Here is a 26,234-nt window from a genome sequence, read left to right as displayed (position 1 = left end):
CTGGGTCCTCCTGGGGGAGCTGCTCCACCAAGGTCTGTACAGCACGCACGCACACACGCACAAACACACACACAAACACACAATTATACAACCTGTATAATAGCATCCTATGGTCCAAAATGGTCACTTCTTTACTGTCCTCATCAACAACAACATCATCATCTGGTATATTACACACGCACTCACTCACTCACTCTCGCACGCACGCACGTGCTGTGCAGTTAAGACCTGAGGCCGATTCTACAAATGCCTCCTAAATCAGCAGTTCTCAAAAGTTTTTGTGTCAAGGACCCCCACATTTATATAGGCCTAGTCTATTTGGCTGTGGACCCACATCTGAAAACATTTAGTGCTAGGGAGCAGGGACCTACAGAAGAGAAAAATAAAAAATAAATAAAATAAAGTTTAAAAATATGCTCCACAACAAGTCCAAACATATTCCTAAAATACCATATCGTTGCTGACGGGTGGAACCTTGTATTATCCAAAACCGTTACTTTGTATTAGAATTATTTGAAAAACATTTAAAATAGTTATGTACAATTTACAATTTAGGCATTTAGCAGACACTCATGGCCTGAGCATAGTTCTTCATGCTGTAGTAGCACAGACCTATGTTGTAGGACAGGTCTGACAGACACACAGCAACAATACAACACACAGGAGGAAAGAAAAGAAAAAGAGATTGGAAGAGAGGAGAGAGGAGAGCTCTATGTGATGTGAGCTTGTAGATCTGCTATTTTCACTAGTTCTGTGCGACACTCTTGTATGACGAAGCCATTGATTTACGATAAAACAAATAAACATAAAAAGTAATACTAATAATACGGAGGAGATACAAGGTTTCTGCCCGACAGCAACGATATCTACAAGCTCAGCTATGCTGCCCTGTGGTGACGTCTTTTGTGACAGAGCAGCTTCTGTCAGACTAATTCATGATGTTCAACAATATACACATTCATTGTATTTATGCTGCATTGTATGCTTCTGACCTGTAGATTCTCAGTCCCACAGAAGGTTCACATTCTGCTGTGAAATGGAATCTAAAATAAATGGAATCTAAAATATCTAAAAGATAACTACTTTATCTATGCAGATGCTGTTATTGAGTAGGTGCAACTTCCCATAGACAGCCCATTCATCCAAACAGAACCGTCCTAGTTCTAATTGTATTAAACAACGTCAAACTCGCCAACATTGCAGCTGTACGGAAAGCTTGAATTATCCCTCTTTCAATCTGTAAAGTTTGTGTTTCATAAAAATCCACCATAGACATGTTACAGTATGTAGTCAGAGTTTGTGAGTGCTCGTTGGATATCAGTCAACACCTTTGCACATAATGCAGGAGGCAGCAGGGGGTTTCTTTACTAAAAACACATAATGCAGGAGGCAGCAGGGGGTTTCTTTACTAAAAACACATAATGCAGGAGGCAGCAGGGGGTTTCTTTACTAAAAACACATAATGCAGGAGGCAGCAGGGGGTTTCTTTACTAAAAACACATAATGCAGGAGGCAGCAGGGGGTTTCTTTACTAAAAACACATAATGCAGGAGGCAGCAGGGGGTTTCTTTACTAAAAACACATAATGCAGGAGGCAGCAGGGGGTTTCTTTACTAAAAACACATAATGCAGGAGGCAGCAGGGGGTCTTTACTAAAAACAAGTGCTTCCAAAGTCCAATACTTAAGAAAAAAAATCACCTGCAAGGAATGTCTTGACAGGAAGTCTACAGTGGATTTTTATTAAACACCTTGCAGATAGAAAGAGGATAATTTAAGCTTTTCGCACATCTGTAATGTTGGTGAGTTTGATGTCGTTTAATACAGATAGGACTTTTCTGTTTGGATGAATGGGCTGTCAATGGGAAGTTGCACCTAGTTAGCACCTTGCTGGCAAGATGGCAGCCGTGTGCATAATTGCATATTGTCAATTGGGAGAGCTGCCTTGTCTAGTGGGGTGTGGTGCCTGAAGAGCTGATTACATTATGGGGAACATCTTGGGTGGATTGCTAGTACATTGGGGTTGGTTTGGTTGGTTCATTACTTAGCCATGGGTGGAGTCTGTAGTCTATATAGCCTGGGGAATGGTTCAGTTGAGTGTAGGCTGCCATGGGGAGAGGTTGACACCTGTACCTCTCCTATAAGTTAGGCTATATTGTTTGAGTTGCCTTTTCTTTAGTTGTCCAGTTTTTCATTTATGTTACCCAGGGCTGGATAGCTTGCCCCCTGGTCCATTCCTATCATGTTATGTTTTTTTCACTGACTTTTAAGCCGATCTACAATCCCACTTGGTAACATTATTGTACGATCAAGTATAAAATAGGGCCTATAAGTTAATAGTTTCTTTTTTAAATTGATTAAATCGATTAGTTGAATTAACTGTTGCACACCCAATGAATACTGGAGATGAAGTATAGTTACCTTGGCTCCAGAGTATTCCTCTTCACCGTATTGGATCGCTGCTTGCAACTTAATCATCTGTGTGGGATAGAAAGAGGAAGAACAGTAAGTGAACACAGTGGACTGAGTACTAGCTGCTTTCATCCAACCTGAACATTGAAGCCTGCATGGTTGCTGTAAGAGAGTCAACGTGTCTGAGGACAAATAAAAGCATCTCAATATTTTAACTTTTTGTTTTGTAAATTAACGGCCTACTTGATCATACTAAAGTGTCACACAAAAGCATAAAAAGTAGCAGATCTGAAAGCTCGAAGCGCGGCGTGAAGCGTTTTGAGCCCTTGCTAAAAGAAAAGGCACAATAATGCATTCGACCACCCTGTATGCATTTGTGTGTGCACTGTATGTTTGCGTGTGTGGCGGTGAGTAGAGTATGCACGTGCGGTTGGACCTTGGTGTGCGTGCTGGGGTTGTCGAGCAGGAAGGTGGCCTTCATGGCCTCGGGGTAAGCGCAGGCTTTGTACAGGGACTGGGCGTAGTGCATCCTGTACTCCTCCACCTCCGGGTGCAGCTGGGTGAGCTGCTCGTAGCACTCGGCTGCGCTGGCAAAGTCCTGGACGTGGTAGTAGCAGTAGCCCAGGAGAGAGAGGGCCGCCCTGGACTGGAGGACATGATATGATTACAAATGTATTTTAGGCTTCGTGAACACAATTTGCACAGGGCACATATATATCTGAAAAATCTTCATATAATTTCCAAACATTGTCAAAAATAGCATCATATATGATGCTATTTTTTTGGCAATGTTTGGAAATTATATGAGGATTTTTCAACATGGAAATAATTATGCAAAAAATAATTGCGATTATCTCAATAATAATTCAATAAGTGATTATGTAATTAATAATTGTGACAGGCCTAGAAGAAAGATGGATAATAATATTAACTGGATAGTATTCATGTGGTAGAATGGTAATATGTTTGTGTCCAGTCGCTAGAGCTCTCCCCTTTGGGCCACAAGGTCATGGGTTTGATCCCGGGCACCGGCGCCAACTCGGTGCATAAGTAGTACGGCTTGGGTGCGGCAAGTACTGGGAGCTGATGGTAGGTGTGTGTGGTGCTCCACCTCAGCAATCCCTCTCCAGTCGTCTAGCTCTAGGGCAGTGGTTCCCAAACTGTGGTGTGTGCACCCCTTGTGGTGAAATACATGTCTCTATATAGCTTATGCAATTTATATTTCCATGTGTGGTGTGCGTCAGCTAGGTCGGGAGGTAACAGGGGGTGCATGGCAAAAAAGGTTTGGGAACCGCTGCTCTAGGGCATTGGAACAGGGATAAACTCCTGTGTTCCTGGCTTGGTTGATAGACAGACGATAAGCCTCTCTGACCAACTTCCGTAACTACTCACTTAACGACTTAAGTGTGTAGTATGGTAGACAAACTAGACTCCAACATAACAATAAAGTGATGAAACATTCCAATTGTCTTAGCCTGGTTACCACTCCCCCAGGAATGAAATGTTTTCAAGGGGTAGTGGTTAACAAGGCTAATGTCTGTGCTATTACTATACATTGCATGTATTACATGTAGGCCTACACAGCGATACATCACAACCATGGCCTCCCAGCCATTCTGGGGCTGTCTAATGCAAAGCCAAAACAAGTCAGGTAGCCAGCTCACATATACCATGGCATTCATTAGAACTCCATCAATAATTATTAATGACAGACAATAGAAAATAATAGTCCATATCCCCTACTTACTTTCATATGCTTCTGCAATTCATTGCTTAGAATGTTAATGGCATCGCCATACTGACCATCTTTAATCTGAAATGAGAAAACACAGTCATGTTCATTTAACTCAGACAAAATAGAAAATTAGAACCAAATGTACCCCCGTAAGGCTGTAACGAGGACTCTCAGTTCAGAGTTAAACTAAAACTTAGCATTATAGTTATTAACATAATTAAACATTAGAACACTTATACAATGTCTAAACAAATGTAAATTATGTAATTCGAGTGGGACCGTTATAACGCGTCATTAGTTAGATGTTGCAGTGATGTGAATGCTAACATGCAGCATGCTAACGATAATAAGTTAAACTAATATCACCAACCATTTTGTAGATGGTGGCTGTATACTCGCCATCCTTTATAACCGTTGACGCCATGGTTTGGAATCGTTACTGAATAATCTGAAGTGTTGTGTTCATTATTGTCCGACATAAACACAAATAGCATGTTAGTTCATGTCTGTCAGCAGCAAACAGCGGAGACTCAAAGACTGGACGCACAGGAAGTGTTACCATAGCAACAAACAACCCCAGACCGGAACACTGCAGTCTTGTGACTGACAGGTACAACAACCAATGAATGAATTGCACTCTTTCTTTCTTTCTTTCTTTCTTTCTTTCTTTCTTTCTTTCTTTCTTTCTTTCTTTCTTTCTTTCTTTCTTTCTTTCTTTCTTTCTTTCTTTCTTTCTTTCTTTCTCTCTTTCTCTCTTTCTCTCTTTCTCTCTTTCTCTCTTTCTCTCTTTCTCTCTTTCTCTCTTTCCCTCCCTCCCTCCCTCCCTCCCTCTTTCTTTCTTTCTTTCTTTCTTTCTTTCTATCTATCTATCTATCTATCTATCTATCTATAAGCATGCATCAGTGCAGTACATGTGGGACTGGGAGGGCTGCACCTCAGATTGTGTTTGATGTTTCTCTGAACCTGTGAAGTGAAATGACTGACACACATTATTCTGGGGCAATCTGTGATGCTTTCATCTCTGCATATTTCACAATATTGTCCAGACTGAGATTTTATTTAATGTACAGGTGGTTTCTGTTCAGGTCCAGGAAGTGGAGTGGAAGATAAATCAGAGACACATCATATTCTATTCTATTCCAGGGTAGAAAATGAAAGTACACAGTACAGTAAAACCCATAAAGTTGTAGAAACACATTTCTTGCTGGCTTGGTGCATTGTAGGCCTACTGGTGGTGTCTGGTGTCACGGTGTGTATAGTCTTGTGAGCGATGGTGATGACATTAAGGGTGGTAGAGTTTCAGGACATGCCTGTCTGCCCTGGTAATGATTCCTGCAGGTTTTTGTGAGCTCCACTTCCCAGTCTGTGGAACAAGCCCAGACGTTACCCTGTTTGCGGGATACATGGGTACCAAGTGGGAATGGGCTTGAACTGGGCAAATTATGAGGGTCCCACGTGGTCTACACGTGGGCTAACTGGGCATGGGTTGGAAGTGGGCAAGCCCATGAAGGTCCCACATGGTCTACTACACGTGGGCTAATTGGACATGGGTTGGAAGTGGGCAAGCCTATATGTAGTTCCAACATGGTCTACATGTGGGTGCATGGGTTGGAAGTGGGCGAGCCTATATAGGTCCCTCGTGGTCTACGCGAGGGCTAACTGGCATGGGTTGGAAGTGTGCAAGCCCATATTGGTCCAACATGGTCTACATGTGAGCTAACTTGCATGGGTTGGAAGTGGGCAAGCCCATGTAGGTCCAACATGGTCTACATGTGGGCTAACTTGCATGGGTTGGAAGTGGGCAAGCCCATATTGGTCCCACATGGTCTACATGCAGGCTTTTTTCAAAGGAACCTGCATGCAGTGCCCTGTCAGAACCAACTTCAAGCCTAAGTGGGTTTGCCTGTGGGGATCCCACAGGCAAGCCCACTTGGATCCCACATCTATCCCACATAGGAAAAAGGTGCCCACCTCAGGTCCAGGTAGAACCCACTGAAAGCCCACATGGGCAAGGACCCACATAAAATTGCCTAGTTGGGGCCCACTTAAGGCCCATGTAGAATCCACTGACAACCCACATGGGCAAGCCCAGTTAGGACCCACTGGGTCCCACATTAAATTGCCTAGGTGGGGCCCACCTAGGGCCCAGGTAGAACCCACTTAAAGCCCACACGGGCAAGCCCAAATGGGAACCACCTGGTGCCCGCTGACATTTCCATGTGGCGTGCTGGCTGGGCACAGACCTTGTGGATCTGATATGTTTGAATTAATGAAACATCGTTACTCCTGTTGCTCCATGTAACATCGATACTCCTGCTGCTCCATGTGTAAGGTTTAAGTCAAACTCAACCGAGAGACTTGTTTGTTTGTTAGTTGAATATCTGTTTTGTATTAAAACCAGCAGGAAAACAAACGGATAAAATGTTAGAGCATCATTCTTCTCCTTCACGGCAATTTATTTTTATTTGGTTCATGCTGTCCACAGTACACGGCCAGAGGCTGGTAAATGAAAACCAATGATCTCATTCATTTTTGTGGGATCCAATATGTGACTTCATCCAAGGGCCACGGAAAGCAACAGACAGACATACTGTACAGGCACCCACAGCACCTTGGCCCCCATCATTACTGGCTTCTTGTGGGCCAATATGGTTTCGGTTAGAGGCAAACCTCCAGTTCTTAGGTCCGGCATGTACTGGCTACTGTGTGTGTGTGTGTGTGTGTGTGTGTGTGTGTGTGTGTGTGTGTGTGTGTGTGTGTGTGTGTGTGTGTGTGTGTGTGTGTGTGTGTGTGTGTGTGTGTGTGTGTGTGTGTGTGTGTGTGTGTGTGTGTGTGTGTGTGTGTGTGTGTGTGTGTGTGTGTGTGTGTGTGTGTGTGTGTGTGTGTGTGTGTGTGTGTGTGTGTGTGTGTGTGTGTGTGTGTGCGTGCGCGTGTGCGTGTGCGTGTGCGAGAGAGAGAGAGAGAGAGAGAGAGAGAGATGTTGAGATTCTGAGTGCTTTGTTTATGCATGTGCTTGCAAGCTTGGCTTTATGCAAGGAGGGTGTGTGTATGTGTGTAGGCTACTTTGAATCTTTCTGCACTTTGCATCCTGTCGCTGTCTTTCTCAGGAGGTGTTGTGAAGCTCTGCAGTACAGAGCAACTCAGGAACAACTTAACCATCATTTTCCATCATTTTCTGAACAGGTATGTGCAAAAATGTTTTTTACTTCTAATATAAAACTCTTTCGTTATATAACAGGAACGGGAGGAGAGAAGTGTTTTCATTTAAGTTCAGTGGGATAAAAAAAAATCTTAAAAGGAACTCTTGAAAATTGCCTTTTTCAAAGTGTGACGCTTGGGGTAAAGATTGCATTTTATAATGAAGAAGCAGTTTCCAAAATTGGAAGTAGATCAGATCGGCTTGTTGAATTAAATCTAAATGTGTCTACTTTTGAACTTAAAAAAGATCATAAAAACTTTTACAATCAACGTTTTGCTAGAGAGACATTACTGTGTGTTTGATGACTATGATGTAAAATAAATGTAACAAAACCAAGCATTTCAATAGGCTACTTTAATTTGACAGTAAATAATAACAATCCCAAGCAATGCATGTACTCACTTGAGTACATGCAGTGTATTCTTTGTAACTCAGGGAGTGTACAAATATTTCCCTGTATTTTACACTCTTTGTACACTGTTAAATAAACATTAAGGATTTTATTTATCAAGAGTTAAAGTGAACAAAAATGTCTTGAGTGGCATTCCTCATTAATACCAAGCGTGAAATTGAGTAAAGGTATCTGCCACTGAACTATTCTGTGGCTCAGGGGGATTCTGTCATTCTTTTCAGTGAGGTCTTCTTTGACCCGAGGGTCATTTTTATTTCATGGTTGCCAGAGTGAGCTCTGAGAGAGTTGATGAGATGTCGGCATAGAATAAGAAAATCACCATGCATTCTGATGAGGCCTGCAGCCACAAGCCTACAGAGGGGGAGTGAGCGGGGGTGCGAGACATACAGAGAGAGAGAGAGAGAGAGAGAGAGAGAGAGAGAGAGAGAGAGAGAGAGAGAGAAAGAACGAAAGAACGAAAGAAAGAAAGAAAGAAAGATGGAGAGAAAAACACATCTTGTACAGACACATTTTGGCCTGTTTTTGTGTGTGTGTGTGTGTGTGTGTGTGTGTGTGTGTGTGTGTGTGTGTGTGTGTGTGTGTGTGTGTGTGTGTGTGTGTGTGTGTGTGTGTGTGTGTGTGTGTGTGTGTGTGTGTGTGTGTGTGTGTGTGTGTGTGTGTGTGTGTGTGCGCGTGCGTGCATGTGCAAATGTGTGTGCGTGTGCTGATTGACTGAATAAATGTGGGTGCTTAAGTTGAGTGTGCGTACGTTTGTGTGCATGTGCGTGGGCAACTGTGCATGTGTCCTGTGGGTAATGGATCACTGTTTGCTCATAGCAGTTTAATTTAGTTGTGTTTATTTGCACCTCAATTTAAAACATATGATAAAACAAAATGGAAAGAGAGAACAATACATTTAATTGGAAAGAAACAACAATACAAATCAAAACCTGATGTGCCGGAAAGGCCAAAAAACGAAACAAAAGGGCTGGTCGGGTGAACTTGAATTCCTTATAGGAACCAAGGTGTCAATGAAAATATCATGAAAATGACGCAGTGAGGGTGCGTGTTGGAGTCGTATAGAGGTGAAGTCATTGAGGTTGATGCATTCAGCTCGACATGCCCGTGCAGCTCTCTCTCCCATCCGTGTTCGGCTGACTCTATCACATCAACTCTGCTATCACAACACATAGAAATTGCTGACGCTTGGGCGTGTTCCAAACCCGGCAAGTTCACACCTTGCAGGCATTTTCCTGTTCTACCCTCTCACACGTGGACCGAACAGCAAGGTGTCTGTGTACATTAGTAGTAGTCCATCATACGATGTTATGATTCACAATGTGACACGAAACAAAGTACAAACCTGTCTTCTTAAACAAACCTCGAAATAGGTCTAATCATATTTTAACTGGTGACCCCCATTAAACATTTAGTTTGACTCGGTTCCTCAGATGAATATTGTAAAGAATAGCATATCTACATGCTCTCAACGCCCGTTGGGAGCATGTATTGTCTTATGTAATATTTGACAATTTGGCCAATGTTTGTATATGTAGGTTTTAGTTGTATCATGTATAGTTTGTTGATTATGTTTGACATAGACGACTAGACATAATTGTCTTTTCAGTTCATTTTCAGGTAGGTTCAGGTATTAAAAATGTCTTTAAAGTCCAGATACTCTGCATACACTTACTGTATGTTTGTTTGTTTACTGTTGAGTGAGCAAACAATGTTGCACATTAAGCAAATCATCTGGACACTCATTTGCACCTGAGGGGAACTCACCCAAAGTTCATGGCTCTATACTACTGTAGGTTTGTTGATATTTCCCCCTTCACCAAATCTCACTGCTGAAAATAGCTACAAATTTCACAATGTGTCATGTTGCTTGTAGACCTGCTATTGTAGCTGGAATTTCAACATAGAATTTGAGTATGTCATCCATACATCCATGAAGCGATGAAGTGAACTTGTATGAATAGACATAAACTACGTATATGAAACTTTTTAATGCAAAATACTTGCCAGTGACAATGCAATAGATTAAACCATTGGTTCTGAAAGTGGAATCCAGGGATCCTCAGGGTTCCTTGAGATGGTTCTAAATGGACTCTTATAGGACCGTAACTTTGAGAGTGTACAAACAGTTTTGTGGGTCAAAATCTGAGAACCACTGGATTACAAATGTTAGTCCCTAGAAAATCCCTGCAAGTTAAAAAAAAAAATACAAAATTACATTCTCCAAACTCGCTCGAGAGAACGCTTTAATGTTCTGTATAATAAGCATTGGCTCATGGCTCAGGTGTATGATTCATGTGCATCAGGCAGGTCATTACATGACCATTACGTTACAGAACATTCTCAGATAATTGCAGCAATTTCCTCTAATGTACTAAGTGTACTACTCTAAGTGTACTAAGTGTACTAAATAAATCTGATAACTAAATTATCCTCCCCCCTAATTCTGAAGATTTGTCACGGTCCGCTCCCCGGTCCGTGGACTTTGACTGTCCTTATCTAGGTTTCTGTATTGGTCTATGATCATGTGTTCCTGACTGTTATGTTTGGTTTTGGTGTTCTGTTACACTGTTTTTGCCTTGGTGTTGTATATTTTATTTTGTAGTATTGTTCCTAGTGTTTTACTTTGTGATGTGCCAGTGTTTCCACCGTGTCCTCCCCAGCCTAACCTATAGTGTTGATTGTATTTTGGTTTCACCTGTGCCCTGTTATCCTGTGTCTATTTAAGTCCTGTGTTTGCTTTGTGTTCTTGTTGGGTCGTAGTTCCCTGTTGCGTGAGTTCCTCCATTACTATGTTTTCTGAGATTTACCTGCCTTTTGCCCATGTATGGAAGATCCTCTATTATGAAAAATTGTTGACCTGTACTCCCCCTCTGTCCCAGTGTGTGAGCAATGGCCCCCAAACTGAGTGTGCTGCTCCTAGTGGTCATCGCCATGGCAACAGTGATGGCCCAGAGGAGACGCCCATCCAAGCCGGCCACAGATGAATGGAACTTCAGGGATGGCTGTAAGCTCCTCCTCCTCATCTCATGGGCGTGTTCGGAAATAGCGCACTGAGTGCACTGTGCAATGCTAACTAATAGGCGAGTGCCCTCCGGTGTGATATTTCCGAACGCGCCCCTAATGTCTGGTTTATCCTGTGGGGAGAAAAGTACACCCATTTTTACTTAAAGGATCACTCCACCCACTTTTACCGTATCTTGGTAAATTGGTAATTGCCTTGGTCCATGCTCATTATACAACAGGTAGTTTCGAGGAATGTGATTGGTTGAATTAACCATCTATCTACCCGTGCTTAAAAGAGCATGATGGAACATCTAATCAAAACATAAGAATCAGCTTTGCTGAGTCTCGCAGCGCATAGCCAGCTGAGTGGTTAGGCTAGTTTGCATAATGGGACATTCGCGATCGTAAATATTGGCTGAATCTGGATTATCTGGCATTAAAAAATCATGAATTTCTATCGAATATCTTAGTTACAATGAAATTGAGTTGGTGTGTTTTTTTTAAGTTGAACAGTGAACAGTTCAGAAACCTGCCTATACCAGCTAATCAGTGACAGCCTTTAGAGTGATTCTGTGTCAATAGAATAAACTACTCTCTCTTCCTGCAAAGTTAGCATATTGAAATAGAAGCCATTGTTCTTGAATTATTAAAATATTAAAAAATAAGTATAAATTCTTGTTTGGCCGAACCGGCAGGTCATTGGTATACTAGGCAAAAGATGATATTGTGACTATCACTATAGCACTGTTTTTTTCATTGGCACGTTTGACTGTCAAGGTTTCAGCCTCCAGGGAGAAACCCTAAATAAAAGGGAAGTCATCATTGCACATTGGAATAACGTGGTACCACCAAAGACGTGGTACCAGGGAGGCGCCAGGGAGGCACCACCAGTGACACTTTGGAGTGCTCACCACTGTAACAACCACACCAAGGAGTCTAATGAAGTACTGTCACCTCATAATCACATGAAAAACTGGAAAAAGATCACGGCACAAATACAAAACTCATGGCACTGCATCTTTAAAGTACGTTAACTCCATAGACACATTCAAAACAGTGTATAAAGTAAGTATAAAGTATTGAAAAATGGACATACTCAAGTAAATTAAACGTTAGTACTTTAGCAAATGCACTTTCCAACACTGGCTCTACCCTGGGTCAAAGGTCATGCTCAGGGCATAGGGTGAAAATGAAAAATGATGAGCCTGAGAAAACGGCCAGCAAACAATAAATGTCCTTTTCACACAAACAGAGCAACACTTTGAAACCACTATGATGTGATATCAACAGCTAGTTACTGTCAAATGTTATGGGCCGTTCACACACACCAAGCACTATAACTATAGGTTTAAAGTCAAGGCCATGGCAGAGTCCACAGTCTACACCACAACTATAACAAAAACAATGGCGAACGATATAGTTATATTCTCTCTCTCTATAGTTTTAGTGGTTGGTGAAACATTCCAGACTAAGACCTGAGCTCTGCATAGACCGCCTATTACGAATGATTTGACCTAACCTGCATGGCCAGACTAATATCTCTGCTTGGAAGCTAATGGGGAGCCTAATAACGAATACAGATCTACAAGCTCACTGCATATGTCACATTGTAACACCCGCCTAATGACATGCCCAAAATTGGGATGTTGTCACAGGGTTATAAAAAAAAAACATGAATTGATTTCATACACATTACTGTAAATTCTTAATTGTTCTTTACAGTAGTGCATATGATTAAAAAAATAAAAAAAAGCCTGGTGGCAAATCAATCATCAATCAATGCAATCAATTCATATGGACAAAATTGAAATAGTGCCTATTGTATAATAATTACATTTACTGGAATCAGCATCTGAATGAATATGACTATATATATATATAATTTCTCACTCTTTCTTTCTTTCTTTCTTTCTTTCTTTCTTTCTTTCTTTCTTTCTTTCTTTCTTTCTTTCTTTCGTCCCTCACCTCCCTCCATGCAGCTGAGAAGGTGAACATGAAGGGCGTGGCCAACCTGACGGAGATTCTGGACAACTGGAGGTTTGACATCCTGACTCAGATGAAGAACTTGCTGCAGAACGACCACCAGGCCCTTCTCCCCGACTACTCCAGGTCCTCCACGCACTCACCTGTGTCCACAGTTCATTAATGACAAAGTTCTTGATTATGTGTTATCAGGCGGTGGAAAGAAATGGCTTAATTGCGAACGCAGTGAGCACTTACTATGAGACCTAGCAGATCATGTCTGTCTGTGTGTCTGTCTGTGTGTCTGTCTGTCTGTCTGTCTGTCTGTCTGTCTGTCTGTCTGTCTGTCTGTCTGTCTGTCTGTCTGTCTGTCTGTCCCGCTATACGTCCAAATATGGAGTGTGTTGCATCATCAGCTCCATATATGGGCACAAAAGGGGACAGGTCCACATATACAGTAACAGCGGGACAGACAGACAGACAGACAGACAGACAGACAGACAGACAGACAGACAGACAGACAGACAGACAGACAGACAGACAGACAGACATGATCTGCAGGGTCTCAGCTGCGTTCGCTTCCCGCGTTTGCGCGTCTTACTGGTGTAACCACTTACCAATTAACCACTAGTAACCACAGTACTTTGTTGTGGGTCTATATACAGTACTTCGTCTCCAACTTGTCTCTTTGTTGAAAATTCACCTCAGAATATGGATGTGAAGTAAAGCCTTCCTTAGTTAGGGATAATATTTCATAAGTAACACTGTAAGTGTGTAAGTTATAAACTTGAAGTGTCCTGAGCTGTTTTTGTGCACTACAAGTAAACCTTGGGCAAATGTACAAAACACATTTGTATCAAAATGTACCGTCCGTACCAAACAAAAATAATCATTATGCAAAGTGGCCAGGTCAAAATCATAATGGGATTGTAATTTGTAATGCATTAATGTGTTCATCACTTTAATGTTGCAGCTGGTAAAAGTGCGGCTGATTACGCGCTTGAGTAGCTTAATGTATCATAACTTAGGATAAGTAAATGCAGGTTTTTGTATTAATAATCTAAATCATCAAAGTAACTAGTAACTTAAGCTGTCAAATAATTGTAATAGAGTAAAAAGTGCAATATTGTCCAACGGAAATACTCAAGTACAATACAACATTGAGTAAATGTACTTAATTACATCTCAACAATGAGAAAACCAGTCAGCAATGGCCTTTGCACATTATTTTGTCTCCTATCCTTCAGGACAAAGGACACAGGTCATTGTATATGTTTAGAATTGACAGGTTCACTGAAATTCTTTCACTAACAATGGGGGGAAAATTTCTCATGGGTGCGAGTTCCCACAGGAAGCTGGCGTTCCTTGAGACTGAAAATAAAGACAGAGGCTTTTCAGAATGTTGAATGTGTGGTCAGTCGCAGACATAAGGAAGCAATTTCGACATCAAAATAGAACATGTCATTATACAATGTGAAAAACAGGCAGGCCAGGCAGAGAGGCCAGGTTAAGTTCTACATGAGGGTTTCCCACCCACCTCTATGGTTTGGAGGTCTAGCCGTAATCATATTCATGTTAAATAATGACCACTGGTCAAGAGATGTTTATGTAGAGAGAGAACTCCACTAAGATAATTCATCATCATTCATCATCATTCATCATTCATCATCTATAGAAGAGTGAGTTTTTATATATCAATGTTCCATAAGCATTATTTTATACTTTGTTGCACAACGCTGCATGCAATCATAGTGAGAATAGCAGAGATTGTAAATAATATAATAACCCCATATGATTGATTGGTCTCTCAGGACTCTATGCTAGTATATTTTCAAGATTACGTGTCGCAATCTGCTATGTTCTGCAAAGGTTCTCCCTCAATCTGCTATGTTCTGCAAAGGTTCTCCCTCAAAATATGAAACTTTTCACTTATAATAATGTCCAAAATAGGGATATTATTATTTAGTTGATTTATTGACTATATATATATATATATATATATATATAGTATACTGTATTCTTTTTATACAATGGATTCCATTGATCAGTTGGATTAACTGTTTGCACTGCTATGAATCTAACTGCCTTCACTCCACCTGGCCTTCAGGATCCAGCCGCTGTCTGAGGCCCTGGACGACCTCTACAAGGAGTTCAATGCCCTCAAGGCTCACCTGGGCGACCTGTCCGAAAAGGTCGTCGCCGTCGAGGCCTTCGTGGACGAATTGAAGACGGAGCGAGCCAGCACCCAAAACACCGCCCCCGCCCGGCCCCCGGCCCCCGCCCCGGGACCCACCAGGAGAAAAGTGTTCAAGAAGAAGGCCGCCGTCTCATCGACATAGATACAGTAGACCAAGCATATCCCTGTAACCCCCATGACAGCTGTCCCTGCTAGCATTCTATACCTATTCTCAAACTTCTTAATTCAAATGACCCCCAGTTTGTTCGTACGCTCTCACATTTACAGTTCTGTAAGGGTCCATTTGTTTCCTAACTATCAATCAGCTCGGGGACCAACATTGAGGAACACGTTTGCTATACAATTACAATACCGTTGGTTCTTTCAAGAACCATCATAACTCGGAGAGAGTACAAATGGAACAAAATGGACCCGTAAGGTTCCATTTGTACATTCTCAGAGTTACAGTCCTGTAAGGGCTCCATTTGGAAGCCTCTATAAGAATCATTAAAGGGAACCGCTAACAAGTCGTTAAGAAATTGTTAAGGAACCAGAATGGTTAAAATCTTAAAGGATCCCAACCCTACCCCAGACCCTACGTTGAGAACCACTGATCTATTATCTACAGTATGTTATATTTACTCCTCGCTGAGCTCGGTGTGGGCTGCAACACTATGTCACTTTGATTTGACGTTTCTTGGGACAAATGGAATAGTTTGCGTGTACAGTACGTAATACTTTCCCGCTGTGCTGTTTAGGTACAACTTTTGACAGTTTTTATGCAGTTTGTTTCTAATTGAATAAGTATGTTACAACATTGACCCATATGATGCTGTCCCTATATTTGGGCAATTTGTTTGTAAAAAAAAACAGTTATTCAGGCCACTACATGGCCTTCACATCTATCATTGCTATTATAACATCCCCCCTCCCCCTCTCTCATATGTATTTTGAGGGGCGCTAGCCCCTCCTATGTCCAGCTTTCCGGGTTTGTGTAAACACAAACATTGGCTTGTGATTGGCTGATCACCCCATAGCGATGATTTGATTGGCTGAGCAAAGTACATTGAAGATAAAAGTGAGGGCAGAAAAGTGAAGACGGAAAAGTGAGGACGCGAATTGTGATTGGCCAGAATGAGATGATGTATGATGAAAAGAGGGCCCCTCACTTCACACGGGTCGGGTGTGATTATTATTATATTTTTTACAAATCAAACCCTGCCTAGATACTGCATAGTGCCTGCCAGAATGATGTAGGCCTATCTGCTTGCCTATAGAAACAGCCTAACAGGTATCCTCCCTCTGCATGCATGGTGAACAGTCATCTATATCTATGGTGTTCAGTTGTCCTGGTACTTTGAATACCAAATAAAAGCTCTTGTTGCATATCTTTGCTCCATCTCTTGTTATTTGTTTACTAGAGCTCCAGTCAGTGTAATAAAGATGCATGCAGGGGCACAGCTTCGCTTCTTGGACCTATAAAATAGCATATGGACCCAAAATATGTGTTAATGCAGGGGTTCCATGCCAAGGACAAGCTCACTACGCATTGCACAATGCAACGTGTTCTGAGCTTGTATTCTTAGCTATTTTTGAAAGAGAGAGAGAGAGAGATGATATGGTCATTTTTAACTTTTTGAGTGGAAAACAGCACGAAAGCACGAAAACAGCATGGTTGTTTTTCACCACATGTGCGCAACCTGACACACACAAACACACACACACACGCACGCACGCACGCACGCACGCACGCACGCACGCACGCACGCACGCACGCACGCACGCACGCACGCACACACACACACACACACACACACACACACACACACACACACACATATTATATATGGTGATATCGGGTGTGCCAGTACAGTACAGTGACAGTACAGTACAGTACAGTAGACTGCAGGGGTTCTCAACCCGTGGGTCCCGACCCCAAAGGGGGTCGCCAAATTATTTTGGGGGGGGGTCCCCTAATTATTATTATTATTTCTTTTTTGCTACTGAACAGTACATGCATAACATTTCCTTAATTAATCTGGTTTCAGTATTCATTCATGATATATTTTCTCTATTAAAAAGGTTATTTTTACAGTCAGTTTGTATTGGGGGGCGGGCGGGGCGGGGGTCGCGAGACATGGCCAAAGCATTTCCGGGGGTCCCCAGCAGTAGAGGGTACAGTAGAGGGACCCCCCTGTCACGGGGCAGCCCGTGCCCTATATATTGTGACATGACATTGTTATTATTCCACACAATGATTCGAAGAGGTTTAAATATGTTTTGTATTGACACTGAGGTTGCATTATTTGTCACCTGTCTCCCCTCTGCAGGGCTGGCAGTGTGGCAGTGGCACTCCTCTCTAGACTGGAGGGTGCCAAGTACTGTGGAGGAGGAGGGGTGTTTGTTCCTTTTATGTTGCATTTTTCATTGTATTATGTTGTCTTACGCTCTGTAAATGAAATGTAGTTGAATGTATATTCCTCTAAAATATAGTAGTGTGGAAGATTACTCGTAGGCCTTAGTTGGCCATGTGGTTGAGTCAATTGATTGCCACTTGCTGATTAGGGGATGGTTTGCCCCACTTGTATAAAAGCAGGATTGCTGCAGGTGGAGGCAGTTCAGTCTCACTTGAGGCTAGTTGTGAAAGAGCAACAGGTTAGAACTGTGAGCCAGGGCCTCATCGCAGGAGGCATTTAAGCCTGTAACAGTTACTTTTTGTTATTTTCTTAAGTGTTAATGTTGTTTCCTGTTTGTGGAACGTTATTTTGGCCAGTAGTTATTTATTTTTGTATTTGCACTGTCTAAAGACACTTTTGGAAGTCAATAATGCCACAAATGCCTGAAACATTTTTGTGGACCTGTCTACTCCTGGGAGCCTCTGACCATCGGCTGGCATTATCACACCCCCACACGGTAACTCTGTCATTTCTCAGTATAAGTAGAAGTATTTGGCACACCAGTGGTGACAATGGCTGAGGATATTTTATTGAAACAAACAATACTCATCACTGGAACAGTAACTGATTGTTTTTAATAAATCAACATGATTTCAAGAGTAATCATTTTGGATTACAGATAGATACTAGTTGTATATCCTACATATTGTGTACTATAACAGGCCTAATGACAGATAATTATATGGAACAACCACAGTTGATTTAATACTACATTTATTCTAATACAACAATATAGAGAATCCCCACAATTAACTAATTTGACTTGACATTAAAGGGGAACGTTTTGAATATGTCATGACTGTAATGTTATCAGGAAGACAGAAAATCCATCTAGCGTTAAATGCAGCTCAGCGAAGTGAGGAAAATGAAAAAACGATAATAGCAAGGCCTGAAGCCAGAATTGAGGGATACTACTGGGGACATGCCATTTTCTAATTAATAAATTGCTTAATGTACTTATTACACAGCCTTGGGCTCTTACAGAATTCAAATCAAAACAAAACTCAGTTTCTGCGCAGACATTTAATGAACTAGAGATGGTCTTGGTAATCTCCCTTGGAGAATCAATTACAGAACACCGGGAAAGGCTACAGTTCAGATGCATCGTGAGCATAATGCTCTAAACTGAGCATTCTTCTTTTTTTCCCGACAAGCCGTATCTGAGTGTCAGCTGGGTGGCTGTTAGTAATAATACACAGCTGCAGATGGTGCTGGCTTTTGGATACTCACTGCAATCAGATGCTGTTTTTGAATTTGAACTAGATGGCATCATTATATTGGGCATGTCATAGATAGACGAATAGTACTCAATGTTCAATTTCCTTTTTTCCCCTAAAACATTTACATTTTTCGTTTTCAAAATAGCCAAGTGCACGGACGGCAGTAACGTTGTAAAGTGATTTATTATGAGCTTGTATATGATGTAGAGGTGTGCTTCATGTGGAAACTGGAAACTATATTGCGTTCAAAATCAAATTCAATATAGGGTCGATAGATGGTAGTTTATGTTGAGTTGTGGGTTTGCTACTAGTAGTGGATGTTGAGTCTACTCCAGGTCTGTCCTTCACGCAGCCTAATTCATCTCCCTCTAATTGCAGGCACCCTGCCCATGTGACATAATGTTTGGTGTGGTGCGTTGTAACTCTGCAGAGGTCAGCAAAAACTTTGAATAACTCTGCCCTATAGCAGCAGTAGAGGAGTCTTTACCACTTGTTTGACAACATACATCTGTTGGCTTTCTTAGCTGACCAGTGACCACATTACAGTTTTCAGCCCTCTAGACTCTGGAGTCTGGACCTGAGTCCAGAGTCTGAGGCTTGTACCACTTATTTCCTGTCTCCACCAAATCTCTTCTAAAAAAATAGCAGATCTAAAACAACACTGTGAAATGTGACATGCTGAGCTTGTATATATCAGCGATTTTTTTTGGCTATAATGTTGACCCCAGAATATGGATGCTGCGGTTCAAGTGTTTAAATTCTACTCCTCACCCCGCCCTGCTGTCCTTGAACGACCTTTGCTCTGTGCAGTTGTAGTGACATACAAACTCCTCTAGGGACACACACAATGAATACAGGCTAGGAACGCCATAAAAAAAAGCCACTGTAACTGTCAGATTATATAAATATATTATGGATATATTACGATTCACCCATTCTTGTGGCACCCTAATACTCACTCTGATTTTCAAGAAAGTTGTGTTTGGTGCATTCGTTAAAAGCAAACTGTGTCAGTCACTCAAAACAAACACTCAATTGAAAAACATGACGCATCTCGTCAGTAGGGAAATGCCAGACTGTGAGTAAGAAAGTAAGAAAGATAATTACAGAAACAAAGATCTCTCTGTACAACGTTGGTCCTCTCCTCTCTGAGTTTCAGTGGTGTTAAGTACATTTACTCAAGTACTGTTCTTAAGTACAATTTTGAGCTTCAGTATTTATTCACAATGTTCAATACTTTTACTTCTACTCCACTACATTTCAGAGGCAAATGCTGTACGTTTTCACTCCAATACAATTATTTGGCAGCTTTAGTTACTAGTTACTTTTCAGTATTAATAAATACATAAACCACTTCAGCCCTATATGTATATATATATAGTATATATAGTTTGGCCATTTGAAAATAGCCAATCTACAAGCTCATGCGTCGCGATCTGACACATTGTGAGCTTGTAGATCTGCTATTTTCAAAAGATTTGTAAACATTTTGCACAATGAGTACTTTACTATTGGTACGTCAAGTTGATATCTTCGTACTTTTACTTGAGTACATTTTGAATCCTGGATGCTTTTGTAACAGACTTTTCCTACATTGCCGTCCTTTTAAGACACGTGAGTACTTCTTCCATCACCGCTGAGTTACGTGAGCTCTGAACCAGTTAGTACTATATCACAGCGACTGAAGGAAAACGTATACAGTGTGACAGGGCTCATGTGCTCCGTCCCGACACAGGTCATCAGGTGGAAGAATATCACACAGAGAAACAATCAAGGCCATCACACCATGGGTAATGCAGGACGTGGCCATGCGTGATATTACTCTGGGTTGGGGGACTGAGATACAGTCAGCAGTCCGGGACCGTATTCAACCCTTTGGCTCCTGAAAGGTGCTTGCCTGTCTGTCTGTCGCAGTGTGTGTCCGTCCTGGACCTGGACTGATCAGTGCTAAACTTCTTGTGCACAGTGTCACTGGGCTAACATAAATCTGGGAACCCATTCATTAAAAACAAAACAAATAAAAAACAGATACTGTAGTGTATATTATTTTAATTTGTTTTGGCCTCTGGGGGGTACCACCCCCTTTGTTGTGTAGAAATAGGAACTCGGTCTGGCTCCTCCCCTTTCTTAGTGCACTTCCTCCCGGGTGCTTCTGTGTTTATTCCTACTAAAAACAACACTAGGTGGGTGCAATACACTGTGCGCAATACAAACTCATTTGTTAGTGGTGTGCATATCTGAACGCACCCACATGTTTAGAGCAAGTGGTGCTGACAGTCTGCGGTTAGCCATGGCCCACCCACCTGACCACTTAGCATTGTTTCATATACATTTTATATTATCAATACAATCGTAGTGTTTTGCCAATTATTTGGGGGCCTATTGCAATATCCTCATGGCCCATTCATGCATGGGAATCGATGTTTTAAACAAAAAATAAAAAAATGTTTTATATAATGAAGGTCAGTGGGCTCATTGTCCAACTTTGGCATGGATGACGTGATGGCATAAGCAGAAACGCAAAGCTATTTTCAAAGTGGTTTAATGACCTAAAAAGATAAAATATAAAGCCTGCATGGTGCTGCTTCTGTCCAGATACACATTCATCAGCACATTAAAACAATCATTTTAAGTGAGCTTGCTCCACTGGAATAGGCCTAAAGCACACTTCAACTACAACTTCACTGAAGTTTCATAATCACTTTGATCAATAATAATGTTCACACTTTCAGTAAGATCAGTAAGCCAGTGGTTCTCAAAGTGGGGTCCGGAGACTCCCAGGGGTCCCCCAAATTAACAAAGACAGTTGTTCTTCTAGCATCAAAATATTTTAACCACTTTATCCATGATTATTTTATATGTTGGCTACTAGAAAATAGAAGATATACACGATCACAACACGGCACGAAACACGCTGTGAGCTTGTACATCTGCTATTTAAACTTTGGAAAAGTATCGTAAATGTTTGTAAATTTTGGAAAATTCAGATTTTTCTAACATAAATCAGTTAAAACAGTTAAAAACCACTGACATAAACAACTGGACCAAATAAAAATGTATCGAGTATCCCCAACTCTCTCCTCATTCTCTGGGATGCTATTAAAACCAGTGAACTATGACCCGCACGCTCTGACAGAAAGTCATATGTCATGTTGTGTCACAGATCTCAACCAATCAGCTGTGGCTATTGATTTTCCACAGCGAACTGTCACTCAAGGCCTTTTTGACCCAGGGGTCAATAGGAGGGGTGACACCTCCACGTGACAGGCTGCCCTCAGCGTCATTCAGCCGTGGCGTGGAGTGGATACGTCTTTACTCAACCCTATCTATTGCTTTCTCGTTGGCTCCAATGCTTTAAGCTCTTAAAGGAACATGCTGTAGTGTAAACCATTGGTTCTCAAAGGACCCCCTTGGGGGGTGGGGGGGTAGGGGTGACCATGAGGTCCCCAGCAAGCATATGAGTCTATATGGCACTGGTGCATTTTAAAGCAAAATGCCGGACGCCATAGGATTAATACAGTCACAATAATCAGAAATACATTTTTAACGACTCAAATCTTTGCGTCTGGAGGTCCCTGGCACAAATATTTTTGAGCGGCGCTTGCCGCCCCTATGCACAGCCTTTTGTGTATGTCTGTCCGTATGAGCATGGAATCTATTTTATATGGCACTAACTGACGATGTATAGTAAGACATCATGTGACCGATAAATACAGTGGGCATTTTGAAGAGAGAGGACATGTCCTGTTTGGTCCAGGGAAAAACACTTAAATAGTTGATACATTAAAATGTGCCTGTATCAACCATCCAACACAAAATGTTGTGCCTTTGAAAACTTTATTTTGTCCAGCTCATGAATGTAGCCTGTGATATAGTTGGTGTGATTATTGAGTAACAAGGAAGAAAAGAACCCTAATCTGCATGTACCCCGACCACTATTGTGTCAGGTGCGTCTATGATGGACCCACCCGACACAATGGTGGTGGTCCCCAGGTTGCTCTTAGTCAGGATGGTGTTCCCTGGGTCAAAATCTGAGTTATTTTCTTTAGGGGAATGTAGACTTTAAAATGTTCACACGTTTCAAATGTCTTCAGACTTTAATGTCACATCACAGGTTTACAGGTGTAACTCTGTGGGTGAATTTATTTTGCAAGCTCCGCCAAATTAATGTGTCCACTCTGCCTGGTCCCTTCCCCAAATTAAATAATAATACAAAAATAACACCTGTGTGAAGTGAGGGGCGTTCACACATCATGACGTGAAATAGACACTATGCCTATTTGCTCATGCAGACACTGATGTAAAATGCTCCATTCATTGTCAATTGTAAATTTAATGTTTGCGTAGGACGTAGTTTGCTATATTGACTAAACGCTGAATATAGGAGGGGCTAGCGCCCCGGTCGATCTGAGATTATGAATTCACAGAACGCCCAATGAAGCATTGTCTCACAGTTTCACAATACAGTGGCTCCCATGTAGATCTCGGGGGAGATTTGGCCGATTCATCAGACGTACACAGTCTATGGATTTTGAATGTTTGTTTAGAGTATGATGTTTGTTTAAACATTTGTTTGTCACTTCACACCGGTGTGATTTATTTTTTATAATGTCTGGGGTCGGTTGCAACGGCAAGCAGTGCATATGGTACTAACAGGGGAATTGTCAATGACTTAATTGGGTATAGGTAAAATTAAAGAATAATAAAAGTGGCCACTGAACTCCATGTGAATCGAGATGGTTACACTGCAGGGAAGAATTGCGAATGAGAAGCGGTCGATGACTAGATCTAATAAGGAGCACGGCTTCGGGCCGGTTATAGAGGCCACTGCAACGAGGAACAACGGGTACAAATTCTCATTCATACCTACTGTCCTTCCATTCGTGCCATCAATGATGGAATCATTCAGGAGGAGGTAGCTGTTGTTCAGTTGTATATAGGGACAGTTGACAGGCCCCTGCTGTTCAGTTGTATAGGGACAGTTGACAGGCCCCTGCTGTTCAGTTGTATAGGGACAGTCTGTTGACAGGCCCCTGCTGTTCAGTTGTATAGGGACAGTTGACAGGCCCCTGCTGTTCAGTTATAGGGGACAGTTGACAGGCCATTGCTGTTCAGTTGTATAGGGCCAGTTGACAGGCCCCTGCTGTTCAGTTGTATAGGGCCAGTTGACAGGCCCCTGCTGTTCAGTTATAGGGGACAGTTGACAGGCCCCTGCTGTTCAGTTATAGGGGACAGTTGACAGGCCCCTGCTGTTCAGTTATAGGGGACAGTTGACAGGCCCCTGCTGTTCAGTTGTAGGGGACAGTTGACAGGCCATTGCTGTTCAGTTGTATAGGTACAGTTGACAGGCCATTGCTGTTCAGTTGTATAGGGACAGTTGACAGGCCCCTACTGTTCAGTTGTATAGGGACAGTTGACAGGCCCATGCTGTTCAGTTGTATAGGGACAGTTGACAGGCCCCTGCTGTTCAGTTGTAGGGGACAGTTGACAGGCCCCTGCTGTTCAGTTGTAGGGGACAGTTGATAGGCCCCTGCTGTTCAGTTGTAGGGGACAGTTGATAGGCCCCTGCTGTTCAGTTGTAGGGGACAGTTGACAGGCTCATCACCATCTGGGAGGATGGTAATGATTTCTTTTTGACTTTCTTTTGTTTCCTATGGTGTAATATAGTTGTGGTCAGCTGTCTACGATTTATGAAGGTGGTTGTAATTTGGAGCCTCGTCATTTTGTTTTCAAAACTAACTAAAACTAAAAAAATACACTTCACTTTTAAGGGCCACTAGCCCCTCCAATGTATGGCCTTACAAGATTACGTCATGTGGCAGCCACGTCTATGGACTTTTAATGTTTGTTCATAGCCTAATTAAAAAACACCCTGTGAAGTGAGGGGCGCTCTTATCACTATACCGCCATCATACATCATCACATTCCGGCCAATCACTTTTGGCGTCCTCACTTGGTTTTTATCTTCACTTTTTAAGCCCTCAGCCAATCAAATCATCGCTATGGGGTACACACAGACACACAAAGCTGGGAATAGGAGGGGCTCAAAAATAAGCCAAGTCTATCGACTTTACTGTTGTTTAGGCCAGTAAATGACATAAAGGCTCATTCATAGTCTGGATTTTCGGTGTTTAGGTGACCACCGCCCCAGCCCTTCTCTCTGTTTTTACTCACCACTGCTCAACGTTATTTCAGCTCCGGTGGTCAGCTCACCACCGGAGTGGTGGTCACCTCACCACCGACAAAACCAGACTATGAATAGGCCTTAAGACGTCATCTGGCTGATACACCGGCCAGATGACGTACTTCGTACTACAGATGAGTACTTCATTTTCAAAAGTTTGAAGACATTTGACCTAATTTCAATGGCAAATATTGAGACGTGTGGGGACAAAAGCTGTATATAGGAGGGGCTATAGCACCCTTCAAAAATCACACTTGTGTGAAGTGACATTGTGAACATGCCCTTTCTCGCCAGCTTATTGCCGTCTTACTTGCCAGCATCTGAGGAATTTACCAGACTACTGTAAATTAGGCTTATTACATTAAGCCACCTTAAGATGGCGATATTTACTAATCCTAAAATGGTTAATGCGAGGACCAGACAGCAAGTGGACCACGTCATCTGCCCCAATACAGCTATGCCCAAATATGGAGTGTGTTATCTAACCTCAATGTCAGGCGCAAACAAATCAGTCAGCACCGGCAGACACATACTTATTACAAGCTCAAAGACATATCACTCCAGATAGAGGTCAATGTAAGACCGCAGGTCTATTACACATTTTTACAATCCACAGAGAATCTACCTTAGAATGGCAGATCCAGATGACACCCAAGATGATGATGCTTCATATGCTTGTGACAGTTCCACAGATGATTCTAATGACGATGACAATGAGTCCACAGATGATTCCTCCACAGATCATTGGAACTATCACACACAGTTTGTGTCCCCTCCAGAGGAGGAGGAGGCGGTGAAGAAGTTAGTGGACTCCTCAAATTATGCTTCCACAGATGATTGGAACTATGACCCCCAGTTTCAGCCCATCATGACCCCTCCAGGGGAGGAGGAGGAGGAGGCGGTGAAGTATTTAGTGGACTCCACAGATGATGCTTCCACAGATGATTGGAACTATGACCCCCAGTTTCAGCCCATCATGACCCCTCCAGAGGAGGAGGAGGCGATGAAGAAGTTAGTGGACTCCACAGATGATGCTTCCACAGATGATTGGAACTATGACCTCCAGTTTGAGCCCGTCATGTCCCCTCTAGGGGAGGAGGAGGAGGCGGTGAAGAATTTAGTGGACTCCACAGATGATGCTTCCACAGATGATTGGAACTATGACTCCCAGTCTGAGCCCATCATGACCCCTCCAGAGGAGGAGGAGGAGGCGGTGAAGTATTTAGTGGACTCCACAGATGATGCTTCCACAGATGATGACAATGACCCCCAGTTTAAGCCCATCATGACCCTGCCAGAGGAGAAGGTGAAAAAGTTAGTGGAAAAGGCAATTCCAAAGGACACTGAGGTTGATGACTATGACTCATACACAGACGAAGCACATCATGACACTCGCTTTGAGCCCATCGCGTCCCTTCCAGCGCAGGAGGTTGTGAAACAGTTAGAGGAATTGAGAAGTCCAAACGACACTGAAGAT

The 26,234-nt window shown here is 42.3% G+C and overlaps 2 protein-coding genes across 2 annotated transcripts in view; one reads left to right on the top strand and one right to left on the bottom strand.

Annotated features, from left to right (window-relative positions):
* Positions 1–4,667, bottom strand: part of ift70 (intraflagellar transport 70) — a 19,730-nt gene extending 15,063 nt beyond the window's left edge. Inside the window, exons 1-5 of the mRNA XM_080775046.1 lie at positions 4,516–4,667; positions 4,158–4,223; positions 2,847–3,056; positions 2,420–2,476; positions 2–34 (exon numbers count right to left, since the gene is read on the bottom strand). Coding sequence (XP_080631172.1) covers positions 2–34; positions 2,420–2,476; positions 2,847–3,056; positions 4,158–4,223; positions 4,516–4,569 — 420 coding nt within the window. The 5' untranslated portion in view covers positions 4,570–4,667. The remainder of the gene's footprint in view (position 1; positions 35–2,419; positions 2,477–2,846; positions 3,057–4,157; positions 4,224–4,515) is intronic.
* Positions 4,668–7,142: 2,475 nt separating this feature from the next.
* On the top strand, positions 7,143–16,285 carry LOC308324649 (uncharacterized protein). The gene is made up of 4 exons (XM_080776851.1): positions 7,143–7,328; positions 10,636–10,760; positions 12,739–12,868; positions 14,829–16,285. Exons 2-4 carry the CDS (start codon positions 10,646–10,648, stop codon positions 15,058–15,060), a joined length of 477 nt encoding a protein of 158 aa, XP_080632977.1. The 5' UTR covers positions 7,143–7,328; positions 10,636–10,645; the 3' UTR covers positions 15,061–16,285.
* The last annotated feature ends 9,949 nt before the right edge of the window (positions 16,286–26,234 follow it).

The sequence above is a fragment of the Protomyctophum bolini genome (assembly GCF_963924005.1).
Source record: "Protomyctophum bolini genome assembly, chromosome: 11".
In the NCBI taxonomy this organism is placed as follows: Eukaryota; Metazoa; Chordata; class Actinopteri; order Myctophiformes; family Myctophidae; genus Protomyctophum; species Protomyctophum bolini.
This window is presented reverse-complemented; position numbering and strand designations above follow the sequence as displayed.

Excerpts from the sequence above, each read along its gene's own strand:
- LOC308324649 (XM_080776851.1), top strand. The coding sequence starts at position 10,646 with ATGGCCCCCAAACTGAGTGTGCTGCTCCTAGTGGTCATCGCCATGGCA. Across the intron at positions 10,761-12,738 it reads ATGGAACTTCAGGGATGGCT|CTGAGAAGGTGAACATGAAG; the intron begins GTAAGCTCCTCC and ends CCCTCCATGCAG. Across the intron at positions 12,869-14,828 it reads CTTCTCCCCGACTACTCCAG|GATCCAGCCGCTGTCTGAGG; the intron begins GTCCTCCACGCA and ends CCTGGCCTTCAG.